This window comes from Ruditapes philippinarum, unplaced genomic scaffold (genome assembly GCF_026571515.1).
Source record: "Ruditapes philippinarum isolate M1 unplaced genomic scaffold, ASM2657151v2 ctg44_1_1_1_1, whole genome shotgun sequence".
Lineage (NCBI taxonomy): Eukaryota > Metazoa > Mollusca > Bivalvia > Venerida > Veneridae > Ruditapes > Ruditapes philippinarum.
Window position 1 is genome coordinate 201,090 of NW_026858399.1, and position 25,771 is coordinate 226,860.

The 25,771-nt window shown below is 33.4% G+C and overlaps 1 protein-coding gene across 1 annotated transcript in view; it reads right to left on the bottom strand.

Annotated features, from left to right (window-relative positions):
• Positions 1–22,836, bottom strand: part of LOC132753071 (uncharacterized) — a gene marked incomplete at its 3' end in the record, with an annotated part of 221,807 nt that extends 198,971 nt beyond the window's left edge. Inside the window, 2 exon segments of the mRNA XM_060743482.1 lie at positions 360–454; positions 22,582–22,836. Coding sequence (XP_060599465.1) covers positions 360–429 — 70 coding nt within the window.
• Positions 22,837–25,771: the final 2,935 nt, after the last annotated feature.

A 25,771-nucleotide genomic window follows, 5' to 3' on the forward strand; every position in this document is an offset into this window, starting at 1 on the left:
GTGCCTGCTCATACCTGAAATAATTAAGAAAGAGGACCTGAGGTCTTCCTCCACCAGTAAAGCTGGAAAGTTGCCATATGACCTATATTGTGTTAGTGTGACTTTAAATTCAACAAACAACCTATACTAATGGCAAATCACTTTTGGTTCCAGTGTAACCAAATAATATGGAAAAAAACTTAAAATTCATTGCTACTTGTTTCCAGAAGCCAGCAAATGTCCTTTTATTCAACCATTTCGATATAATTATATCCCTCTCCTGATTTCTATGGCTGGGAATAATTATCATGCAACAATTTATTGCATAACATTATCAATATAGTAGTATTATGAAGTGTTATATTAAAACAGATACTTACAATTTTTCTTTAGAATTTCTGTTAGGTTAATAATGACATTTCTCTCCGCAGTTTTTGGTGTAGATCCCATGTTGCTTTAATCAACCAGTGTAAACCTTCAAAAAGAATAAGAGCTTCACTATAATAACAGCACTGAATATACTGGAAATTTGTGAAGATATTTCAGATACAGCTGTAATCAGTTAAAGCAGCATGCCTTTAGATTTACACTAATTTTCAGGAAAATTTTGAAATTGTATTTAAAAGTAAAATGTTGTCACGTGAACAAAGGAAGTAATTGACACAATGCAGGCCACTTACAGACACATTGCAAACAGGCCACTTACAATCTACATTAATTATGGAAAGGGTCAAAACATTAAACAAGAGCTGTCAGTAGGACAACAAGAGCTGTCAGTAGGACAGCAGTCTCGACTATTCTTAGTGCTTGATAGTAAGAGCCTTGATAATGTAAAAAGTTTTTCAAAATCCATGTTACAGTTATAGGCCTTGATGAGAGCCTTATTTTGCTCTCAAAAAAGTGTATAAAATTTCAACTTGTTTCAAAGCAAGATGTCAATGAAACATGAAAATAGCTGAGGTGGTATGCAAACTTTAACATACCGTAAAATCCCGATTTAACACCCTTAGGCATAACATTTTTCAAAAGGGGGCGTTTAATAACGATTAGAAAAAAAAAAGATTAAAAAAAAATTTTTCCAAAAAAAAAAATTCTCAAAAAAAAAAAATATAAAAAAATTCTCTCTTTAAACAATATAAAAAAAATCCACAAACACATCATCACTCTGTCAACCCATGATACCTTTGATATACACGCCAGCTTTCTCTAATTTTACTCCCAAAAATTCCCAGATACTTGCAGTTGACACCTTTGATCTTGACAACGATCTGAGGTAAATCAATGCTACTTTCCTAATTTACAATGTGTGTAGTTGTCCAGCTGCAAAGCTATATCGATAGTGTGTGCTGTAAATATGTTTACTGATTTGTGTTTTCAACATTTACTGTTTTCAAGTAAACTACACTCTGTTTTAGTGAACTTTAAAGTGTTTAAGTTTTGATTCACGGATATTTTTCATAAATGGAATCATATTCGATATACCATAAATCGCCGATCTAGTAAGAGAGTTTCTTTATTTTCTTTTATTTTCTTTGTTTAAATTATACACAAGGTTTTCAAAAGTGGTTGGGGGCGTTAATTAAATCGGGATTTTACGGTAAATTCTAAGTGAAACTAGAAATGTGTCCATAGGGCACGGGTGCCCCAACACGCCACTGTTTTTTCAATCTTATGACTCTAGGTCAAATATTTTTTAGGCTATATGTGCCACAAGTTGAAAACTAAAAATCTTTTACTAAATAAAGGGAAGGAACTTTACAAATAATGAATAAATCCACAAGCAAACCCCAAGGTGCATAAGTACACATGCTGACCAACATTCTTGTAAACTTTCAGGCCTACAGGTCAAATACTTTTTGAGCTTAGTCATGAACAATTTGAAAATTGCAAATTTTTACTAAGTCAAGGGCAATAACTCTAACAAACTAAAAAAATCCACATGCAAAATCCCAAGTGCATAGCTTCACAGTGATGTTGATCATTAGTAATGATCAACATCACTGTGTTTCATTATTCCTGCAAAGTTGATTGATTCTAATTCAAGCACTCAAGGAACAAATAACACAACATAATGAAACGGCTTTTACTAAGTCAAGGGCAATAACTCTACAAATACTGGAAAAATCCACAAGGGAAATCCAAGGTGCACAACTACATATGCTGACAAACATTCCTGTTAAGTTTCATGACCCTAGATTAAATACATTTTGAGGTACACACAAAACAAATTGAAAATTGCAAATTTTCACTTACTTAGTCAAGGGCTATAACTCTGACAAAACATATCAATTCACAAGTGAAACCCCAGATGCAAAACTTCACATGCTGATCAACATTCCTGTAAAGTTTCATGGCCCTAGGTCAAATACTTTTTGAGCTACAAGTTGAAAATTTCAAATTTTATTAAGTCAAGGGCAATAACCAGAGCAACAGATAAGCTTTGAAAGTGAATTGCTTATTACTCCATCATTTCATGTGGAAATGGATATAATGGCTCCATTTAATTGGGTATTCTAAAACCTGTTACCCTATGATTTTAAGATCGATTGCGTATTCAATTATATGAAGATATGAATTTCATGGTTAATTATGTTTTATTATTTTTATTATTATTTACGCAATCTCCCAAATGTGCCAATGTGCCAGTTTTTTGCCCACATTCCCGAATATCGCACATAAAACATTGTTCAAAATATTTAAACAACTTCGTTTTATGGTGGATTTTTAATTATTCACAACTGTTATGTTTCAAATCATCTTTTGGTCCCTATAAAGTATTTACCAGGCATGCTACTGCTTTCATCAGAGCATCTATTGACACAGAGCCTACAGTTCTTGTTTTTTTTTTGTGATAGTTATTCAGAGCAATAGATAAGGTGCGTATTTGTGTATTTTTGCAATTAATTTTACAAAATACTGAATTGATTTTTTTGTGCCCCCACTTTAGGGGGGGGGGGGGGCATTTAGATTTACCCTTGTCCGTCCATCCGTCTGTCCGTTCTCTTTTGTGTCGCACATAGCTCAAAAGTATTTGACCTAGACTCATGAAACTTTATAGAAATGTTGATCAGCATGTGTAGTTGTGCACATGGGTATTTTCTTATGGATATATTTAGTACTTTTAGAGTTATTGCCCTTGACTTAGTTAAAATTTACAATTTTCAACTTGTGTCACATGTAGCTCAAAAAGTATTTGACCTAGGGTCATGAAAATTTACAGGAAAAAAATGTTGATCAGCATGTGAAGTTTTGCATCTGGGGTTTCAATTGTGGATTTATTAGATCGACTATTCGAGCTATTGCAGTCGCCCCGGCGTCGGCCTCCGAGTCGGCGTCTGTGTTGGTTAAAGTTTTTTGTAAAGTCAAATATCTCAATTATTGCTTGAGATATTCAATTGAAACATACATTACATATTTATAATAACAATGTACATTAGATTGACAAGTTGGATAACTCTGTCTACATTATTGACAGAATTATGCCCCTTTTTAACTTAGAAATTTTGGTTAAAGTTTTTTGTAAAGTCAAATATCTCAATTATTGCTTGAGATATTCAAATGAAACTTACAATACTTATTTATAGTAACAATGTACATCAGATTGAAAAGTTGGATAACTCTGCCTACAATATTTACAGAATTATGCCCCTTTTTTAACTTAGAAATTTTGGTTAAAGTTTTTTTGTAAAGTCAAATATCTCAATTATTGCTTGAGATATTCAATTGAAATTTACAATACTTTTTTATAGTAACAATGTACATCAAAGTTGCAAAGTTGCATAACTCTGCCTGCAATATTTGCAGAATTATTTGCCCCTTTGAAACTTAGAAATTTTGGTTAAAGGTCTTCAAAGATATTTACTTGAATCTTTACACATGTACTTAGGGTCATAATTGAAGGTCACATCTCAAGATCCATTACTCTGCCATGTATTTTGACTGAATTATGCTCCCTTTTGTACTAAAAAAATCTCATTTTCTTGGTTAAGTTTACCATGCAAGTTTTGCATATCTCTGAAACTATTAAAGATACAAACTTGAAACTTCATATGTATATTTGTGGTCATAAATAATGATCACTGAACAGCACTCATATCTGTGTCATGTATTAAGGCTGATTTATCTCCCCCTTTTTACTTAGGGTCTTGGTTAATGTTTACATGCAAGTTTTACATATCTCAATAACTATTAAAGATATTTATTTAAAACTTCACAAATGTATTTAGGGTCTTAATTGTAGGTCACTGACCAAGATGCATAATTCTATCTTGCATTTAGTCTGATTTTTCTCCCCTTTTTCAACTTAGAAATTCATGGTAAAGTTTTGCTTGTAAGCTGTTATCTCCATAACTACTGAAGGGTTTGTGCCATTTTTGGGACAATTTTATGCATTCATAATAATAAAGCAGTGATTTACTTGATAAAACATCTTAATAACAAGCCTTTGTACCTTTTTGGTCAATTTTATGTATTCATAGGTAATTAGCATTATTATACTCAACAAAACACCCTTGTGACAACTTTTTCGAATAGTCGAGCCTTACTGTCCTAAATTTTTACTAAGTCAAGGGCTAAACTCTAAAAATACTAAATATATCCATACGAAAATAACCAGTTGCACAAGTACACATCTGCTCAACATTTCTATGAAGTTTCATGACACTATGTCAAATACTTTTTGAGTAACGTGCGACACAAATTCAAAATTGTAAGTCAGGGGCAATAACTCTAAAAATACTAAATATATCCATAAGAAAATACCCAGGTACACAACTACACATGCTGATCAACATTTCTATAAAGTTTCATGAGTCTAGGTCAAATACTTTTGAGCTATGTGCTACACAAATGATAACGGATGGACAGAAGGATGGATGGACGGACAAGGATTAATCTAAATGCCCCCCTCAAACAATTGAGTATTTTGTAAAATTAATAACATGAATACACAAATACGCACCCTATCTATTGCTCTGAATAACTATCACAAAACAAAACAAATCCACAATTGATACCCCAGATGCAATACAGTCGAGACTGCCTTAGCGACCCCCTGGTTTAAACGACTCCCTGTCTTATCCGACCTTGTTTCAGTACTCCCAACGTATTTTCCTATATAAATGGTCTGAATTAAACGACTCCCTGTCATATGTGACAAGCGACCTTAATTGTCTGGTCCCAATGCAATGTTATGTCTGATTTAAATGACTTTCACACCTTTTTATTATCCGTTAATCAGATAATGAATACCTATTTTAACACCCAGAGGGCCAAAATAATTAAGTCCAATTGTTATCCAGCACTGTAGCAAACAAAGTCTACACACCTCTATCTCAATTACACAATTAGCGTATATACCGGTAGATACATGCAGGTACCAAGTGACGTAGCGTCTGTTTATGGAAAGCATGATGTAATCGATGTGTGTGTAATGTACAAAATGGCCTGAGTACTTGTGTTAGATTTTTTTTTAATTATAGAGTGCCCACGGAAGATTTTTTAGGCAGCATTTTTTTAATTTACCTTTCTATGGCTGCATAATTAAAACGGAAAAAATATTGATACCGAACCACAAAAAGCTTTGGATATGGACAATTGTTTAAAGATCCTGTAACACAATTTTTTCATGGTTTTATTTCATAAATATGATGCTCAAATTAAGATTTGTCAATATTGTAAGTTCAAATAAGCATTATTTATAAAGATATCACCCAATTTAACATTTCATGTAAATAAAGGCCATTAAAGGGAGGTAATTAGAACTTTATTTTCTATAAATTCTAAGGCAAATTTTCCAATAAGAAATCAATGCATGTAATTTATTGATTAAATATAATGTGAACAAATATTTGCAGTACACATTTTACATATTCTTTGATGTTTGAAAATTGTTTTATTTGCATAATTATATCCATATATATTTTTTGCAAGATACGTAAACACAGTAACAATATCAATCACAAAACATACAGGATCTGTAAGTCACATTGGTATATAGACAGATAGATGATATTTAAATTTAATTTTCTTTGAGACTGTATTTAGAGACTCCCTGTCATATGCGACCTTTTTCTGAAGATCCCTTGGAAAGTCACATATGACAGTCTCGACTGTACTTCACATGCTGATCAACATTCCTGTAAATTTTCATGACCCTAGGTCAAATACTTTTTGAGCTACATGTGACACAAGTTGAAAATTGCAAATTTTATTAAGTCAAAGGTAATAACTATCACAAAACAAAATAAATCCACAATTGAAACCCCAGGTGAACAACTTCACATGCTGATCAACATTCCTGTAAAGTTTCATGACTCTAGGTCAAATACTTTTTGATTCACGTCCAACACAAGTTGAAAATTGTAAAAAAATTTACTATTTAATTAGTCAAGGGCAACAACTCTAAAAATACTAAATGTATCCGCTCGAAAATACCCAGGTGCACAACTACACATGCTGATTAACATTCCTATAAAGTTTCATGACTCTAGGTCAAATACTTTTTGAGTTATGTGCGACACAAGTTGAAAATTGCAAAATTTTACTAAGTCAAGGGCAATAACTCTAAAAATACTAAATAAATCCACACGAAAATACCAAGGTGCACAACTCCTGTAAAGTTTCATGACTCTAGGTCAAATCCTTTTTGTGTTACATGCGACACAAGTTGAAAAATTGCAAATTTTTTACTAAGTCAAGGGCAATAACTCTAAAAATACTAAATAAATCCAGACGAAAATACCCAGGTGCACAACTGCACATGCTGATCAACATTCCTGTAAAGTTTCATGACTCTAGGTCAAATACTTTTTGAGTTAAGTGCGACACAAGTTGAAAATTGCAAATTTTTACTAAGTGAAGGGCAATTACTCTAAAAATACTGATTAAATCCAGACGAAAATACCCAAGTACACAACTGCACATGCTGATCAACATTCCTGTTAAGTTTCATGACTCTAGGGCAAATACTTTTTGAGTTACGTGCGACACAAAAGAGAACAGACGGACGGAAGGACGGACAAGGGTAAATCTAAATGCACACCACTAAAGTGGGGGCACAAAAATGTATCATGCTAAAAATGATATTACAAGAGGGCCATAATGGCCCTGAAATCGCTCACCTGTATAGAGGCCCTTGGGACGGGGCTAATTTTAACCCAGGGGCTTTTTTTTAACCAACTTGGTAAACTTTTTATCAGTCACATGCTGCTTACTATATTGCCCAAGGTGATAAAAAATACATGCGAGATGTAAAATTGTATAAAGACTTTAAAGATATTGTCCAACATTATAATAGCCATCAAATATCCGTCAATTAGCCACAAAAATCGTCTTAAAATTGATATTATAACTGGATATTGACGAACCCAAAATTTACCGTAAATTGCGGTAATTGCAAATTTTGATTTTTTTTGTTTTAAGCTGCTTGATTAAATCGCCAGTGGAAAACAATGATAAAATATTTAAAAAGTAATAACTTCCAAACAACTATTTGCACAACAACCCAAATTGTGAATATTTCTTTAGAAAACAGGAAAAAATCCGATTGTCACATATTTTCGCGACACTGATAATTTTGATATTTATTTAAAGGTGAAAATAAGCTATGTTCTGTTTAAAAATCTTTACTATTATGGCTGCATTTGCAGAAAATTTGTATTACATTGGTGATGATGACATTTTTCAGTAAGTTATTCAGAAAAAAGGCTGCATTCTGTGAATGAGTTTGCAAGTGTTATTTCTATAGGCTAATATGACCTAGATCTACTCCAGTTCTGTGTGAAATGTGGAAATTGACAGTGGTTATAGCTGACAAAATTTGATAAGAACAAACAAATTGTCTGATAACAGCATTATTTATTACATGTTTTGCAGTAGATTACTGAATTATAACAGTTAATTATATTCTGATAATTTCACAGTAATGATTACCAAATATAATTTCACAGTAGCCGAACTATATTTGGCGTAAAAATAAAATATTTATCATTAATGAATGTTTTTTTCAGCGGAAATGTAGTCAATCATAATAAAAAATGTACGCGATAACTGTAGTTCGTAAATATTTACGAACGTTGTGCTAAAAAACATCTAAAATCTGAAAATAATAATGGAATTATATTTTGCTTCAACATTGTGAAGTCATTATTTGATGACGTCATGAAGATAGGAGCATGACGTTACGCGGCAAAAATCAGTAAAATGGTGTAAAAATCGTTAAAAAATCATGAAATAAACAGAAAATTTGTTTGTTTTACATGTAAGATCAAATAATATTTCACTCATTAACCCCAGCTATTATATTTTCACTCGTGGCTACGCCACTCGTGGAAAATATTGCATCTGGTGTTCACTCGGTGAAATATTTTTCGATCTTACACTGAAACAAACAAATATCCTCTATGTAAACTTTAAGTTATAATAAATCTTTAATATTATTGTTATACAGTAATTATACAATATGTAACATTTTTATTCTGTATTCTGAAAAAGTTTTATATGTAATGTTTATTTAATCAACTGCTTATGTTGTTATAAACCACTTAATCGTGAATAGTCAGCTTACCTTTTGGCTATTATTTTTTTAAGTTAAAAATATTGGCTATTAGGCCACTCTTAAAAAATTTTCTGCTTGCTATTGCCGGCCGACCTGGCGAAAATGCCCCGACTCAAAAGTTTTTTTCAGCTTAAAATAATGTTTGTTCAATTAATGAATATTTGTAAAGCATTTATATGGTCACTAGTTTACCATGTGGTAATTTTAATGTGCTTTGGGGTACATGTTCGTTTGTTTATGACTGCTGACACAGATTCAATACTTAGCCCATGCAATAAAACATTTCTGGTAGCAGCGGGATTCTGTCATAAAATTGACCGAAAAAATAAATTTTTGGAAGCTGTGGTTCTTTCATATGCATTATTGTTTTGATAGCAGACACAAGTATTGCACAATATCTTCAAGATCATAAAAATGTAAATAAAATATCACAATCAAAATGCACTTACGATTAATAATATGTCAATAATTGACACAATAAATATCCAACATTTTTTTTTTACTTGAGCAATAATTAAACATGTGTAATCATTCCTTGACAAAAAGAAATGACAGTTTTTTTTCTGATATATAAAAAAGGATGGAAGTCAATTGAGTGTCGGCACTTCTTTGATGATTCGGCAACAACTACAGGTGTGTAAACATCAAAGATTCACAGATTCTTCAGAAGAGCCGACCAGTCATTTGTCAGAGGTCATTTCGTGTGTAAATTTTGTATTTATTATTTAACAATGGAAACATTATATTCCTTTTATTTATGGATGCTACTTTTTGCGCGAGTGTTTTTGTGTCTTTTAGCGCTATGGAATTTCAACAATCGGCGATAATTTTCGGTAACAATTAAATATTTTAACATTTTTAAAACAGGGGTGCAAATATCCGCCATTCAGAAATTATAGGAGACAAATCTTGCGTGTGTTATTTTTTACAGACGTGTAATAAATTGAGTAATGATCACCCGAAAGAAAGAAATGTCCCGGTGATCCACTATAATTTTTCCAGGTCGTACGGGAATATTTACGCAGGATTAGTTTATCACATCGGTAATTTAACCATGCTTGAATTTATGTCCACATAGTCATTTTTTTTATTTCATGTCATGATTACTAGTGAATATGTTTTTGATTGTTTTTGACTGTCTTTTACATGTCAGTTTTGTCGTCGCCGATGATGATAGTGTAGTCCAAATTTCGAAAAAAAAAAGCCTACCTACTATATAACTCTTATAACTTATAACACTTATAACTTATAACTCTGGGTCGGCGATAGCAAACATATATATTATTAAGGATGGCCTTATTTTATTTGAGCCAGTGTGAGCCCTGGAACAAATTTAGTAGACACTCACTAGAAGATGTTTCATGCTGAATATCTAAGCTTTAGCTCTATGGGTTATTAATAAAAGAAGATTTTTTAAGTTTTTACTATAGACATATAAGGAAAATCAGTACCCCCGGGGCAGGGTCAATTTTGATCCCTGGGCTTTTATTTCAACAAACTTGGTAGACACTCACCAGAAGATGTTTCATGCTTAATATCTAAGCTCTTTAAAAGAAGAATTTTTTAAGTTTTTACTATATATATATAAGGAAAATCAATGACCCCCCAGGTGGGGCTAATTTTGACCCCAGGGCTTTTATTTGAACAAACTTGATAGACACTCACTAGAAGATGGTTCATGCCAAATATTTAAGCTTTAGCTCTTTCGTTTTTTTAAAGAAGATTTTTTAAGTTTTTACTTTATACAGATAAGGAAAAGCAATGACCCCATGGGGCGGGGCCAATTTAGACCCCAGGGCTTTGATTTGAACAAACGTGATAGACACTCACTAGAAGATGTACCATGCCAAATATCTAAGCTCTACCTTTCTGGGTTTTTTAAAAAAAGATATTTTAAGTTTTTTCTTTTAGTTGCCATGGCAACTAGAGGTCTGCATGAAATTAAAATCTTTGAACAATTTTTATAGGTGACCACCAAAGGAACATGCCTGTGAAGTTTGGATGAAATTGGCTTAGCGGATTATGAGGAGATGTTGTTTAAAGTAAAAGTTTACCGATGACGGACAGACGAAGGACGGGGATGAAAAGTGATCACAAAAGCTCACCATGTCACTTTGTGACAGGTGAGCTAACAAAACCAAAGGCTAACCCTGGTTAGGCACACAAAAATGATTTTAAGGAATAAATTAGAAATGTATCCCATAGGACACCGGTGCCCCCACACTCCACTGTTTTGTCAATCTTATGACTCTAGGTCAAGTATTTTTTGGGCTACATGTGCCACAAGTACAAAACTAAAAATCTTTCTTCAAGTCAAGGGCAAGAACTTTACAAATACTGAATAAATCCACAAGCGAATCCCCATGTGCATAAGTACACATGCTGACAAACATTCTTGTAAACTTTCAGGCCTACGGGAGGCCGTGGCCGAGTGGTTAAGGTTGTTGACTTCAAACCACTTGCCCCTCACTGCTGTGGGTTCGAATCCCTACAGGGACTTTGGATTCTTTCATGTGAGGAAGCTATCCAGCTAGCTTAAGGAACATCGCTGGTTCTACTCAGGTGCCCGTTCATGCCAGAAATAACGCACGGAAGGGCACCTGAGGTCTTCCTCCACCAGTAAAGCTGGAACGTTGCAATATGACCTATACGGTGTCGATGTGACGTAAAACCCAAAACAAACAAACAGGTCAAATACTTTTTGAGCTATGCATGAACAAGTTGAAAATTGCAAATTTATAGTCAAGGGCAATAACTGTAATGAAACTGAAAACATCCACATGCAAAATCCCAGGTGAATAGCTTCACAGTGATGTTCATCATTATTCCTGCAAAGTTGATTGATTCTAACTCAAGGAACAAATAACACAATATAATGAAACGGTTTTTACTAAGTCAAGGTAAATCCACAAGCCAAATCCAAGGTGCACAACTACATATGCTGACCAGCATCCCTGTAAATTTTCATGACTCTAGATTAAATCAATTTTGAGCTAGGCATGACACAAATTGAAAATTGCAAATTTTCAGTTAGTCAAAGGCAATTACTTTGACAAAGCATATTAATTCAAAAGCGAAACCAGAGATGCAGAACTTCACATGCTGATCAATATTCCTGTAAAGTTTCATGACCCAATATAACAATGGAAACATTATATTCCTTTTATTTATGGATGCTACTTTTTGCGCGAGTGTTTTTGTGTCTTTTAGCGCTATGGAATTTCAACAATCGGCGATAATTTTCGGTAACAATTAAATATTTTAACATTTTTAAAACAGGGGTGCAAATATCCGCCATTCAGAAATTATAGGAGACAAATCTTGCGTTTGATATTTTTAACAGACGTGTAATAAATTGAGTAATGATCACCCTAGAGAACGAAATGTCCCGGTGATCCACTATAATTTTTCCAGGTCGTACAGGAATATTTACGCAGGATTAGTTTATCACATCGGTAATTTAACCATGTTTGAATTTATGTCCACATAGTCATTTTTTTTATTTCATGTCATGATTACTAGTGAATATGTTTTTGATTGTTTTTGACTGTCTTTTACATGTCAGTTTTGTCGTCGCCGATGATGATAGTGTAGTCCAAATTTCGAAAAAAAAAAGCCTACCTACTATATAACTCTTATAACTTATAACACTTATAACTTATAACTCTGGGTCGGCGATAGCAAACATATATATTATTAAGGATGGCCTTATTTTATTTGAGCCAGTGTGAGCCCTGGAACAAATTTGGTAGACACTCACTAGAAGATGTTTCATGCTGAATATCTAAGCTTTAGCTCTATGGGTTATTAATAAAAGAAGATTTTTTAAGTTTTTACTATAGACATATAAGGAAAATCAGTACCCCCGGGGCAGGGTCAATTTTGATCCCTGGGCTTTTATTTCAACAAACTTGGTAGACACTCACCAGAAGATGTTTCATGCTTAATATCTAAGCTCTAACTCTTAAGGATTTTGAAAAGAAGATTTTTTAAGTTTTTACTATATATATATAAGAAAAGCAATGACCCCCTGGGACCGGCCAATTTTGACCCCAGGGCTTTTATTCGAACAAACTTGATAGACACTCACTAGATGATGTTTCATGCCAAATATCTAAGCTCTACCTCTTTTCGTTTTTTTAAAGAAGATTTTTTAAGTTTTTACTTTATACAGATAAGGAAAAGCAATGACCCCATGGGGCGGGGCCAATTTAGACCCCAGGGCTTTGATTTGAACAAACGTGATAGACACTCACTAGAAGATGTACCATGCCAAATATCTAAGCTCTACCTTTCTGGGTTTTTTAAAAAAGATATTTTAAGTTTTTTCTTTTAGTTGCCATGGCAACTACAGGTCTGCATGAAATTAAAATCTTTGAACAATTTTTATAGGTGACCACCAAAGGAACATGCCTGTGAAGTTTGGATGAAATTGGCTTAGCGGATTATGAGGAGATGTTGTTTAAAGTAAAAGTTTACCGATGACGGACAGACGAAGGACGGGGATGAAAAGTGATCACAAAAGCTCACCATGTCACTTTGTGACAGGTGAGCTAAAAAAACCAAAGGCTAACCCTGGTTAGGCACACAAAAATGATTTTAAGGAATAAATTAGAAATGTATCCCATAGGACACCGGTGCCCCCACACTCCACTGTTTTGTCAATCTTATGACTCTAGGTCAAGTATTTTTTGGGCTACATGTGCCACAAGTACAAAACTAAAAATCTTTCTTCAAGTCAAGGGCAAGAACTTTACAAATACTGAATAAATCCACAAGCGAATCCCCATGTGCATAAGTACACATGCTGACAAACATTCTTGTAAACTTTCAGGCCTACGGGAGGCCGTGGCTGAGTGGTTAAGGTTGTTGACTTCAAACCACTTGCCCCTCACTGCTGTGGGTTCGAATCCCTACAGGGACTTTGGATTCTTTCATGTGAGGAAGCTATCCAGCTAGCTTAAGGAACATCGCTGGTTCTACTCAGGTGCCCGTTCATGCCAGAAATAACGCACGGAAGGGCACCTGAGGTCTTCCTCCACCAGTAAAGCTGGAATGTTGCAATATGACCTATACGGTGTCGATGTGACGTAAAACCCAAAACAAACAAACAGGTCAAATACTTTTTGAGCTATGCATGAACAAGTTGAAAATTGCAAATTTATAGTCAAGGGCAATAACTCTAATGAAACTGAAAACATCCACATGCAAAATCCCAGGTGAATAGCTTCACAGTGATGTTCATCATTATTCCTGCAAAGTTGATTGATTCTAACTCAAGGAACAAATAACACAATATAATGAAACGGTTTTTACTAAGTCAAGGTAAATCCACAAGCCAAATCCAAGGTGCACAACTACATATGCTGACCAGCATCCCTGTAAATTTTCATGACTCTAGATTAAATCAATTTTGAGCTAGGCATGACACAAATTGAAAATTGCAAATTTTCAGTTAGTCAAAGGCAATTACTTTGACAAAGCATATTAATTCAAAAGCGAAACCACAGATGCAGAACTTCACATGCTGATCAATATTCCTGTAAAGTTTCATGACCCAATGTCAAATACTTTTTGAGCTACATGTGACACAAGTTGAAAATTGTAAATTTTTAATAAATCAAGGACAATAACTCTACAAATACTAAATAGATCTAAAATACCCAGGTGCACAACTAAACATGTTGTTCAACATTCCTGTAAAGTTTCATGACTCTAGGTCAAACACTTTTTGAGCTACATGCAACACAAGTTGAACATTGTAAACTAAGTCAAGGACAATAACTCTAAAAATACTAAATATATCCACAGGTGCACAAATTCACATGCTGAGCAACATTCCTGTAGGGTTTCATGACTCTAGGTCAAATACTTTTTGAGTTACGTGTGACATAAGTTGAACATTGAAAATTTTTACTTAGTCAAGGGTAATAACTCTAAAAATACTAAATATAACCCCACAAAAATACCCGGGTGCACAACTTTACATGCTGAGCAACATTTCTGTAAAGATTCATTACTCTTAATCAAATAGTTTTTGAGTTACCTGCGACACAAGTTGAAAATTGCAAATTTTTACTAATTCAAGGGCAATAACTCTAAAAAAACTAAATATATCCACACGAAAATATCCAGGTGCACAACTACACATGCTGATCAACATTCCTGTAAAGTTTCATGACTCTAGGTAAAATACTTTTTGAGTTATGTGCCACACAAAATGAGAAAGGAGGGATAAACATCCGGCCGAAATGGAATAAGGGGCCATTTCTTTTGTTATTTTCTATTGTTTAATAGAGGCCCAATGACCCCTTACTCTATTGTTACGGAATGAACTCTATTGTTCTCTTTTGTTCTGTTTACAGTTAGATGCCCCTATTCCTATTCGGGGCACAAAAATATACATTTTGTATATATATATATAAGAAAAAGTTATTTTGTTCACTTATATCATTTTAATATGGTTCACTCCCTTAGTTTTCTAAATAAAACACAGCTAACTGCCTTATTGGCTACGGTCTGTGTAGCGAAGCAAAGGGGGACCACTGCGAAGAAATTGTTGTCAGTGTGAGCAACACCAAAAACATCAAAAATGAAGCCATTAACTCATGATGAGAAGCTTGCTCTTCTAACATCTAGCTGGAATCTGGACAATTTCTCTTTCCCTCAACAGTAGGCCTGACTGTCTTAAGGTTTTGAAATGATCAAATTCATTTTTTTAAAAATGCATAAGATGAAGATTTTCAATTTTTATTACAGTTCTTTTCTATAGTAAAATATTTTAAGCTCAAGCAATCTCATACAGATGCATATTTTGTGGAGCCCTTTTATTACTTGTATACTTTTTAACTTAAAAATGAATGTGGAATTTAGTCTTCTTTATTATCTTTAAATATTATTACCGGTATGTTTAGATCTACGTCAATAAATATGACATCAACATAATGGACTGAGCTGGAGCGTAGATAGATCTAATACGATTTGCCTGAGTATGATAATACTAGATTTCTACCTGGATATGATGGTCTGATGATATCGCTATACTCAGATCTAAATTACGGCTTAAATAATTATCATTAAAAAAAAATGTTCCCAATAATATGTGATGTTATCTTGTCATTTGGCGATTACATTTGGTTTCTATTTAGTCTATTATCACAATCTTATATTACATTGTAAATACTATATAATTTCATATATTTTGAACGTTTAATCGTATAAATTCCTTTTGATTTACCATGCACGTACATAATTCATACAATTGTATCATAATTTGCTGAATGAGATTTCATCAAATTCAAGTGAAAAATCATGCTTGAGTTTAAATGCTTTATTAAGACTCCAAGCAAAGAACAATACTATTTTGAAGAAACACTTGGTATCTGGCGACCCTCTTACGCTTTACACATCACCAAGTATTCAAAATGAGCTTATTTCTATCTCAAGAGAGCAGATCTCTTCAGATTTAGTAGCTGTATGCAATAAAGATGGGATGTTTGGGTTCATTGCTGACGAAGCCACGGATGCATCAACAATGGAGCAGATGGCAATTGTGTGTGAGATTTGTCGATGACAAAATTGTTCGTGAGGAATTTTTGGGTTTCTCAGAGACTTCCAGCACTTACTGGCGAGGTGCTCTCAACTGCATTCCTTCAAAGGCTTGAACAGTTAGGTAACTAAGTAAAACAAATATATACTCTGATAAAATAATTAGTTGAAAAAGATTTAATTCCTTATAATATTTTCATCAAATTTTCAAAGTACATAATTATTCTCTTTTCATGGGATCAGATTGATTATCCTCGGACCCTGACCTAAACGATTACAAGGAAAGGTGTTCGGCGCATTGATTGGTCACCATGCCCCCCCTTTTTACCCACTCTACAACCCTTAACTCTAATTTTATTGACCTGTCAATTATGACTACATTATAGCATTTTGTTTTGTATTTCACGGCATTGAAATGACATCAATTGATTTTAATCCGAATGAATTTTAAATCATGTTATTTAAAAAGAGTATAGACTTAATCAAAGTAAGTACAAAACAAAACGAAAATCATAAAAATTATAAAAAACAATCACTTTTCAAATATGTTGAAAAAATAAATAAGAAAAAAAAACATATGCGATCTCGATCTTACAACACGTATGGCATTTAGAAATTATAAACCCGTAGTTTACCCTATTGCGTTATATTATACAATTATTGACTAGTGAGCCATTGAATATGATGTGATATTCACCGGCAGATGACATATTGACCGAGGCGATAGCCGAGGTCAATATGACTTTCTGCCGGTGAATATCACATCATATTCAATGGCTCACTAGTCAATAATTGTTTTATTATATGAATTGGCTAAGAAATAAAAAAATCACGAAAAGTACAACCTTATATACATGTACAAATTTTGCCTCGTTGAAGCGCGGGAAAAAATACGCACGTGTTAGGCGTGCAACGACTTCGCGAACGCTACGCATACAAAAGTAATTCAAGTTTATACTGTAGCCTTTAAGTAAAATGGTAATGTATTGATATTTTAATCGAGAAATATGCCATAAAGAACAAAAAGCATCAATTATTTTTTAAGTAACACGCGTATTGAACAGTCTACGGTGTATGATCATTGAATATGAGTCTCAATCTATTTTTAGACTGGGAAAATCCAATTCAGCCAGTGAATATGATACTACACCCAGTAAATATGATTTTATAAAAAGTTCTGTTGACTACTGTTTGGACCAATGAGATTGCAGCTATATTTAGATCATATAATAAAATGCTTTATAGTATAAATATTTCATTGACTCAAATTAAATTTTTCACATCTACATCTCATGAAACTTACCCCAGCAACATTCTGAAGGGCCATTGGCCATTCACTAATGTTTCAATTTTTCTCTTTTTTAAGTAAATTTGTTGGAAAAGTTCTTTAAAAGTGATCCGGTAAACCGGTAGGGGACTAATAAAATAATACAATACCTCTCACAAACGATGTAAACTGCAATATATATTATTAATATTTAACATACATGTATGCTTTCATTCAATTTCCTTCTTTTCCCGCCAAAAAAAATACATATCATATATTTATATATATATATATCAACCTGTAAGAGTACATGTTCATTTTATCTTTTTCAGAATGAAGAAAAATATAATATAAATAAAACAGCATTTTTATTCATGCTTTGAATTGTAGTAAATAGAGGATATTGAATGAGTGTAAGTTCAATACTGAATTTATTGCACAAGTTGAATAAAATTATATTATGCGAGCCTCTGGTCAGCATAATATTATTTTATTCAACGAGTGCAATAAATTCAGTAATGAACTTACACAAATTTAATATTCTATTTATCACATACCAAAAATAAAGACCGTTTAAGGTGAAATAAGAGTAATATTTCATTGACGCGTCTATAGTATAATGCTAACATTTAGCGCGTCTTTACACTATGTTTGTATAACGCTAATGACATCACGTCAAAATATATGCACGGCCGTGCAATACCATATTTACGGAGTCGCAAAATCGGCACGGGTGTGTGATAAACAATTTTATTACATCTAAAGCTACATGTATCTCTTATCAGTTAAAATTTTATGTATATGAAGTGTTATGTGTTAAGATTTATGAAAATATTATTCATCTGGCTTTAGGTGTACTCGATTAGGATGCTGGTTCAAGTTCGATCAACCCGATCCGTATCCCTAAGTGTCTATAAATATGGTGTATGGACAAAATCCCCTTCGCATACCCGGACAAAGTCCCCTTCACATACCCGGACAAAATCCCCTCCATGGGTGGACATAATCCCCTTCATGCTTTTGCAAGGCTGGACAAAATCCCCTTATTTCATAGGTTTATTATGCTCCATAAAAATTGATGAATAATGTATTATTATGCTCCATAAAAATTGATGAATAATGAACTTTGGTTTTTGATTTATAATTATGTATCAAGTTAACCTTTATAATTATATAAGCTTGATAAGAATTTTTTTTTATTTGTTCAGATCAATTCATCCAAACAACCTTCCTGACAAATTTCCAGAATATTTGAATCAAAACTGCAGCCAGTAGAGTATTAACAAGCTTTATCTATTTTTAGCTCCTGTGACCTAGTTTTTGACCGGAGATGACCCATCTTCAAACTTGACCTAGAAATCATTAAAACAACCTTCCTGACAAATTTCCAGAATATTTGAATCAAAACTGCAGCCAGTAGAGTGTTAACAAGCTTTTTCTATTTTTAGCTCCTGTGACCTAGTTTTTGACCGGAGATGACCCATCTTCGAACTTGACCTAGAAATCATTAAAACAACCTTCCTGACAAATTTCCAGAATATTTGAATCAAAACTGCAGCCAGTAGAGTATTAACAAGCTTTTTCTATTTTTAGCTCCTGTGACCTAGTTTTTGACCTGAGATGACCCATCTTAGAACTTGACCTAGAAATCATCAAAACAACCTTCCTGACAAATTTCCAGAATATTTGGATAAAAACTGCAGCCACTAAAGTGTTAACAAGCTTTTTCTATTTTTAGCTCCTGTGACCTAGTTTTTGACCGAACATGACCCATCTTCGAACTTTACTTAGATATCATCAAAACAACCTTACTGACAAATTTCCAGAATATTTGGATGAAAACTGCAGCCTCTAGAGTGTTAACAAGCTTTTTCTATTTTTAGCTCCTGTTACCTAGTTTTTGACCGGAGATGACCCATCTTCGAACTTGACCTAGAAATCATCAAAACAACCTTCCTGACAAATTTCCAGAATATTTGGATGAAAACTGCAGCCACTAGAGTGTTAAAAAGCTTTTTCTATTTTTAGCTCCTGTGACCTAGTTTTTGACCCGAGATAACCCATCTTCTAAATCGATCTGTATTTCATTGAGACAAACATTCTGACAAAGTTTGATGATGATCCAATCAAAACTGTGACTGCTAGACTGTTAACAACCCAATTGTTGACGACGCACGACGACAGACGCAAGACATAGCCCCATCACTATACCTCACCTTGACCACTTCGTGGTCAGGTGAGCTAAAAATGATTTAATTAGTTTAGCAGTGTTCATTATAATTGTGGTAAATTATCAACTGCATAACAATTAGATTTGAATAGGCAATTTCTTCAATTGTTTTAAATTGATTAGTATGAAAAACATTTTAATTAGTTTAACAGTGTTCATTTTAATTGTTTAAATTGCTGTTGGAAAAAGAAGAACACTATTACAACTTGTCTATAAATTCTGAAAGATGGTGAGGAAGAAATGAATTGTGCAACACTGTCCATCTAGCACAGGCCTTAGCAGTATAGAACTGATGTTGAAACCAATATTCCCAAATAAAGTACTAGTAATCACCACACAGCATAATGCAGTATGTCACGCTCATACACACTATATAAACAGAAGTTTCATCTGAGGGGGATTTTGTCCTAAGGTAGCAATTTTATTAAGGGGATTTTGTCCACTTCAAAATTTCCAAATGAAGGGGACTATGTCCACCCATGGAGGGGATTATGTCCAGACATACAAAAATACATGAAGGGGATTTTTGTCTGACATTCTATAAATATAGGTTGAATTTTCAGACGATCGGTTGAATTTTCAGACGATTTACCCTCTTAAAATGGCATACATTTTGTAAGGGGAGCTTTGGCCTTGTGTATTGTATTATTATAGACGTTGAAATATGAATTTTTTTCAAAACGGCTTATGTTAAGTTTTTTTTATATATATATATGATCGGTACATGTGCTGGGATTGACAATTTGTGATTGTAACCTCACATTTCTATTGACTAATCTAAACTTTTAATGCACTGTAATTCGTTAAATGCCTACATTAAAAATTATTCTTTCTTTTAAATTGCTGGTCTTTAAGCAGTTTTGAGTGAGAACTACTTTGCGTTGTTAGGACTGTTAGGAAATTTTGTGTTAGACCGTGGATGTTAGCTATGTATTTACTGATCTTACGATCAGAAAATACAATAAAACTATTATTCAAACAAGTAAATTGATCCAGTGTTTGAAATTATTTTTATTAACGGTCGTGTATACATTGGTGAGTAAGCTGTTAATTTGTAAATGCTTACTACTAAACACCAGGGGAATACTATTTGAGAGACCCTGAAAACACTAGATCTAACCTATAAAAAATACAATGTGATGTTAAAGCATCAAAAAGGTAACATACAAAATACCCACATCACATTAAAATAGACTCACCGGACCTATGCTCGCCCAGGCGCATGCTCGCCCAGATTTTGATTTTTATGATATAAACTTATGAATAAAAATATTATCTGAATCATGTGTTGTTGTTTCTTGATGCTGCAAGTGTCCTAGTTTCTCACCTTGTTTTTGAAGAGTTTAACAGGAGTTGTTAGCACAATAAAGCAGACGAAAACGAAGACCTAAGTACAAATGAAAGTCTGTGATGCTAATAAAAACAACGAATCATGTGTGACTTTTAATAAAATCTTAATAAAAATCAACTTAAAATAACAAATAAACATTGTTCTTACTTTTTGTAAAGTTTAAGTTGTTCCGATATATTTAAAACAGCCATAAACTGGTATTGATACCAGCTGTCATATTGTTTTTCTACATGCAATTTCCAGGGCCGCCACAATAGTCAGCTTTTTCCATTATATCTGTCGCTTTTGGTGCATTTATGATGTTCTTTTTTGGTAAGACATTGATTTATTAATAACTTAGTTGATAATTAACGAAGACTGCAGCTTAAAATAAAAACATAATTATTTTTTTCTTTTTTTATCAGAAGTTACTAAAAATAACCTAGGTCTTACACCACTATAGTTTTTCCCAATATCCTATTCAGAGTGATCAGTATGCCCAGGCAACAAAAATTCATGATCCTGAGACATTTAAAAAAGGCAAGAAAGCTTTTAGAAGAGGGATATGACAAGTGGTACCACTATAAGTGCTTGCCATCTAATGTGCAAACAGATGTAAATCTGAGTTTAGTTACCAGCACAAGGTGGTTTTGTAGATATTGTGAAGAGGAGTAATTGTTGAAACTGTAGACCACACACTGTTGTTTTTGTTCTAGTTTATGTTTCTAGTTTACTTTTTGAAATTGAAAAAAAACTTATGTACATGATATTTAGTCACAGAAACTTTTTAGTCACACTCTACCGACATGAGTTGACTATCTTTTGAAAAAATGAAAAGTCTACATAGTAAGAATATCTAAATAAGATTTTCTCTGAATAAATATAATTATAATGCAAAATATAAATACCTGCTTTATATTAACAAATCAGTCTAAAAATATGATGAATGATTCCAGGTAATATCTGTTTTATATTGGTAATATACCGGCGGGTGAGCATGGGTCTCCTCCCTTCAACATTTCAGAATATTAATTTGGTGGTGTTTGACCTAGCACACAGTACCCAGATGCAAGTGTTTATGTTTTAAATGGGTCACATTACGTACCAAATATGACCAGCTATAAAACAAATTCGAAAAAGTTTTTTTAAAGTCAAAGTGTATTAAATAGTATTCAAATAATTGCCTTAATTGGGCGAGCATAGGTCCGACGAGTCTACATCAATTACAATTTTTGTCACATGAACAAGATGCTGGCCACCAATCTTCAAACATGCACAATTTTTGCCAGTTGCATTGTTTTTCTTTTGTTTTTGTCAAACTCTTCCACCCATATGTCACTACCTTCCCCCCCCCCCGGTAACCCTGTTCTGTATCCGCCCCTGAGGGAGGTCATTTATGTAAGATAAGAAAAGGCAAGTTCCCAGGACCAAGCCTTGGGCCATGTTGGGGAACACCAGAAAGAACTGGTAGGTTGTCAGTTTTTCAGTTTTGACCATCAACAACGACCTACATGTTGGGTGCGACCCTATAAAAATGACCTTGTCCAATTGATGACCACCTTTCATGTGCAACTTTCATCCTACTCAACTCACTACAGTACTGTAAACAAAATTATGGTTAAGAAAAATGCACTTGGACTATCATGCCTATTCAAAAATTAGCTACTTACCGAAATTTTACTCCAGATCGGTTAACAATGGTTACACTCAACAACAACCTATAGGCTACAGGCTATACAGAATCTTTTTCTACCTACATGTATGACTTCAGACATATTCAGTTTATCTTTAAGAAGCAGATCGTTTAAAAGTTTAATTACTTCTTCCGAAATAAATTAGAGAATTGATCTCATTTCCGGAGTATCTTAACGGATTGGCTTTATCTTAACATTTCAGGAACAAAATATCCCAACACTTGAGAATACAAAGGCACAGTCTAAATACTAACAATAGTTTAAGAGAAAGAGCGAAACACGGCAGATGGTTAATTTCGTGTAGTTCATCACGGACTTTAATTGACTTGTAATTTAAATCCGTGAGTTCATGTAGTATTTCAGACCGGAACATCGTCAAGGATGCTAAGCTGAGCTTCTTAGGCCGTTTTGGAAGTGTTTTCCCTTCCACTTCTTTTGTAATTATTTCCAATGTTATTGAGAATGTTTATCTCTATATCCTCAATTAGTTATATACACTACAGCAGTTTCATTCTATTACTACCGCATCTTAGATTGTATTTTATTTACACATAAAATATCTTTTTAAAAACAACTATACGTGTATCTGTTAGTTTATTGTTTACTTATTATTATACAAGATACAAGAAACTTTATTTTAAGTCGGTTTACATATTACAAGAAACAGGTATTTAGCTAATAAGCTATTAACCGACAATAATAGAGACATAAAACATATTTGCTAACATATATAACAGATCTGAAAACATTTAAAACTAGTAGCAACTTTATGCATGAAATAAAAGTAGCAAGATTAAGAAGAACTATACAAAAAGATGCCAAATTAAAGCAAAGTAAGGTGACATGCACAGTACATATTGTATTAAAGGTACTAACAGTTTAAAATTAATAAATGACTGTACTGTACTGTACTGTACTGTAGTATAAAATGAGCTGACAATTTAAGTATGATACATGTAGCAATGTAAAATAAATAAAAAAATTCATAATAAAAATAAAAACTAATTAAAATAGTAATAGTTAACATCTGGAATTTATACATAGTTAAAGATTAAAAAAAATAAATAAATTGGCTTACTTAAAAAAATTGTACAGAACTAAAATAGCATGAAAAAATAGAAACAAGATAAGACACATACAGGGTAACAAAAAAGTTAACTAAATTAAGTTGCATGCGCAGCCTAATGGAAGGGGAAAATAAGGAGTTTTAATTAGAACAAAACATACAAATGAGACAGCAAGGTTACAACTATAGCATAAAAATACAGGGTTTAAAGGAAAATAAACACAGCATATAACCAAAGCATCATAGCAAACTGAAAAGGGATGCACAAAAACAAAGCAAACAAACAAACATGCAGTCTAAGCATTTTACATAAATTACAACTAAGCAAATTACATGTACACATAGTTTGACCATGAAGCTAACTATAGATATATATGTGATTTGACCAAACAATAACATTATGTAACATTTAAGTCATTATAATCAGTATTGAAGTGATATTGATTATTCCCTGCGGTCTGGAGACCGCAGGGTATTGGTACGCGTTTAACTTTTGAGGCATGGAGGAGCACGTGACCTGTTTTCGGTTCATGGAGGAGCATGTGATCTGTAAACCGTATATGATTGGTTAATTGACCTTTTCGAAAACCTAGCTAAATAAATACCATTCGCCGGTACGTTACGGATTTACCTCTAGGGAATTAGTCCGAATTACACCTAATTAACAACAAAAAACTATTACGTGATATTTCTAATTTTCTATAATTATTTTACCGTTTAAGGTGGAAAAACTTGAATGATGTGTGTGAAAATTATCAACGTTTCTTTAATATGTATCTCAAATTTTACAAACAGTAAATTGTTTATACTGAAAATCTACAAAATTAAAATATTCGTAGTGGCATCTGCCATGATAAATAGAGATATTTTCTGCGTAAACTTGTGTGTTTACTTTATTTATTTTTTGCTCGGAATTATTCATAAAATGGTAGGCCTATTTAATCATTTTCTTAAAAAGAAATAATTGTTTTATGTTCGACCTTCTCCGGTCTCCAACGGTCCCAGTTTCCAAAGACCTTCTTCTATATTGATCGATTATTGTCAACTATATTCCTGATACAAACGTTTATTTATCCCCCCCACACAAAAAAATGTTGAAATTAGTTAAATGAAATATCTTTACATCATTAAAATGTTCACCGCAGGAAACCAGAAAACTTTCGCTCACTTTCGTCAAAAATCTCACTTTCGTATTTTAGGCATACCGGTGTTGTCACTCCGGTATTTACAGCTAAACTCTGGTATTTTCGATTACGGTAAAAACTCTCAGTAGGGTTACAATATAATTTAATAAGGATTATGAAATAGAATCTACTGAAAGGAAAAAAAATCTTTTGGATGAAAGCAAAGAAAAAAAATTAAAATCTTTTGGATGATTTGACAAATTCATTTGCAATGTTTGACAACTCTTGTCTATGGTCTTTGAATTGGTCTTCTTGTATGTCTGACAGCAACAGTTCTTTTGTGAATACACTTATTCCTGTCTTTAAGAATATTTCTTTCTTCAGGTTTTCTCTTGATGTCTCATACAGGGTACAGTCCTCTATAAAATGTGTTACTGTCTCCACAATTTAATACATAGACTTGTGTTTTTAGCCCCAATCTTGTTCAAATAATCATTGAGGCAATATCCACTTTGTAGTTGAAGTAACTGTCTTTGGTTGCTCAAGCCATGGAAGTTAATTTGTTTGGGTTTAACTTGAGTCCATATAGAGATGCCTGCCAGTTTCAACAATTTTCCACCTTCTCTGCCATTTGATGCGGACTGATTCTCTAGCTGAGTGGCGAATGTCACTTTGACTTGTTATAATGAGTGAATCTTCTGTTTCCATTTCCTCAGCTTCTTTTGCTGCTTCTTTTGCAAGTCTGTCTTTTTTTTTTTTTTTTTTTTTTTTTTAAATGCGTTTATTTAAGGTCGCCGCCGGAAAGCCCATATGGGCGACCGTACACTCAAGTCGGGCTTTTTTCGTCGATTTTTTTCCAGCTTTATTGGTGGAGGAAGACCCCAGGTGCCCCTCCGTGCATTATTTCAGGCACGAGCGGGCACCTGGGTAGAACCACCGACCTTCCGTAAGCCAGCTGGATGGCTTCCTCACATGA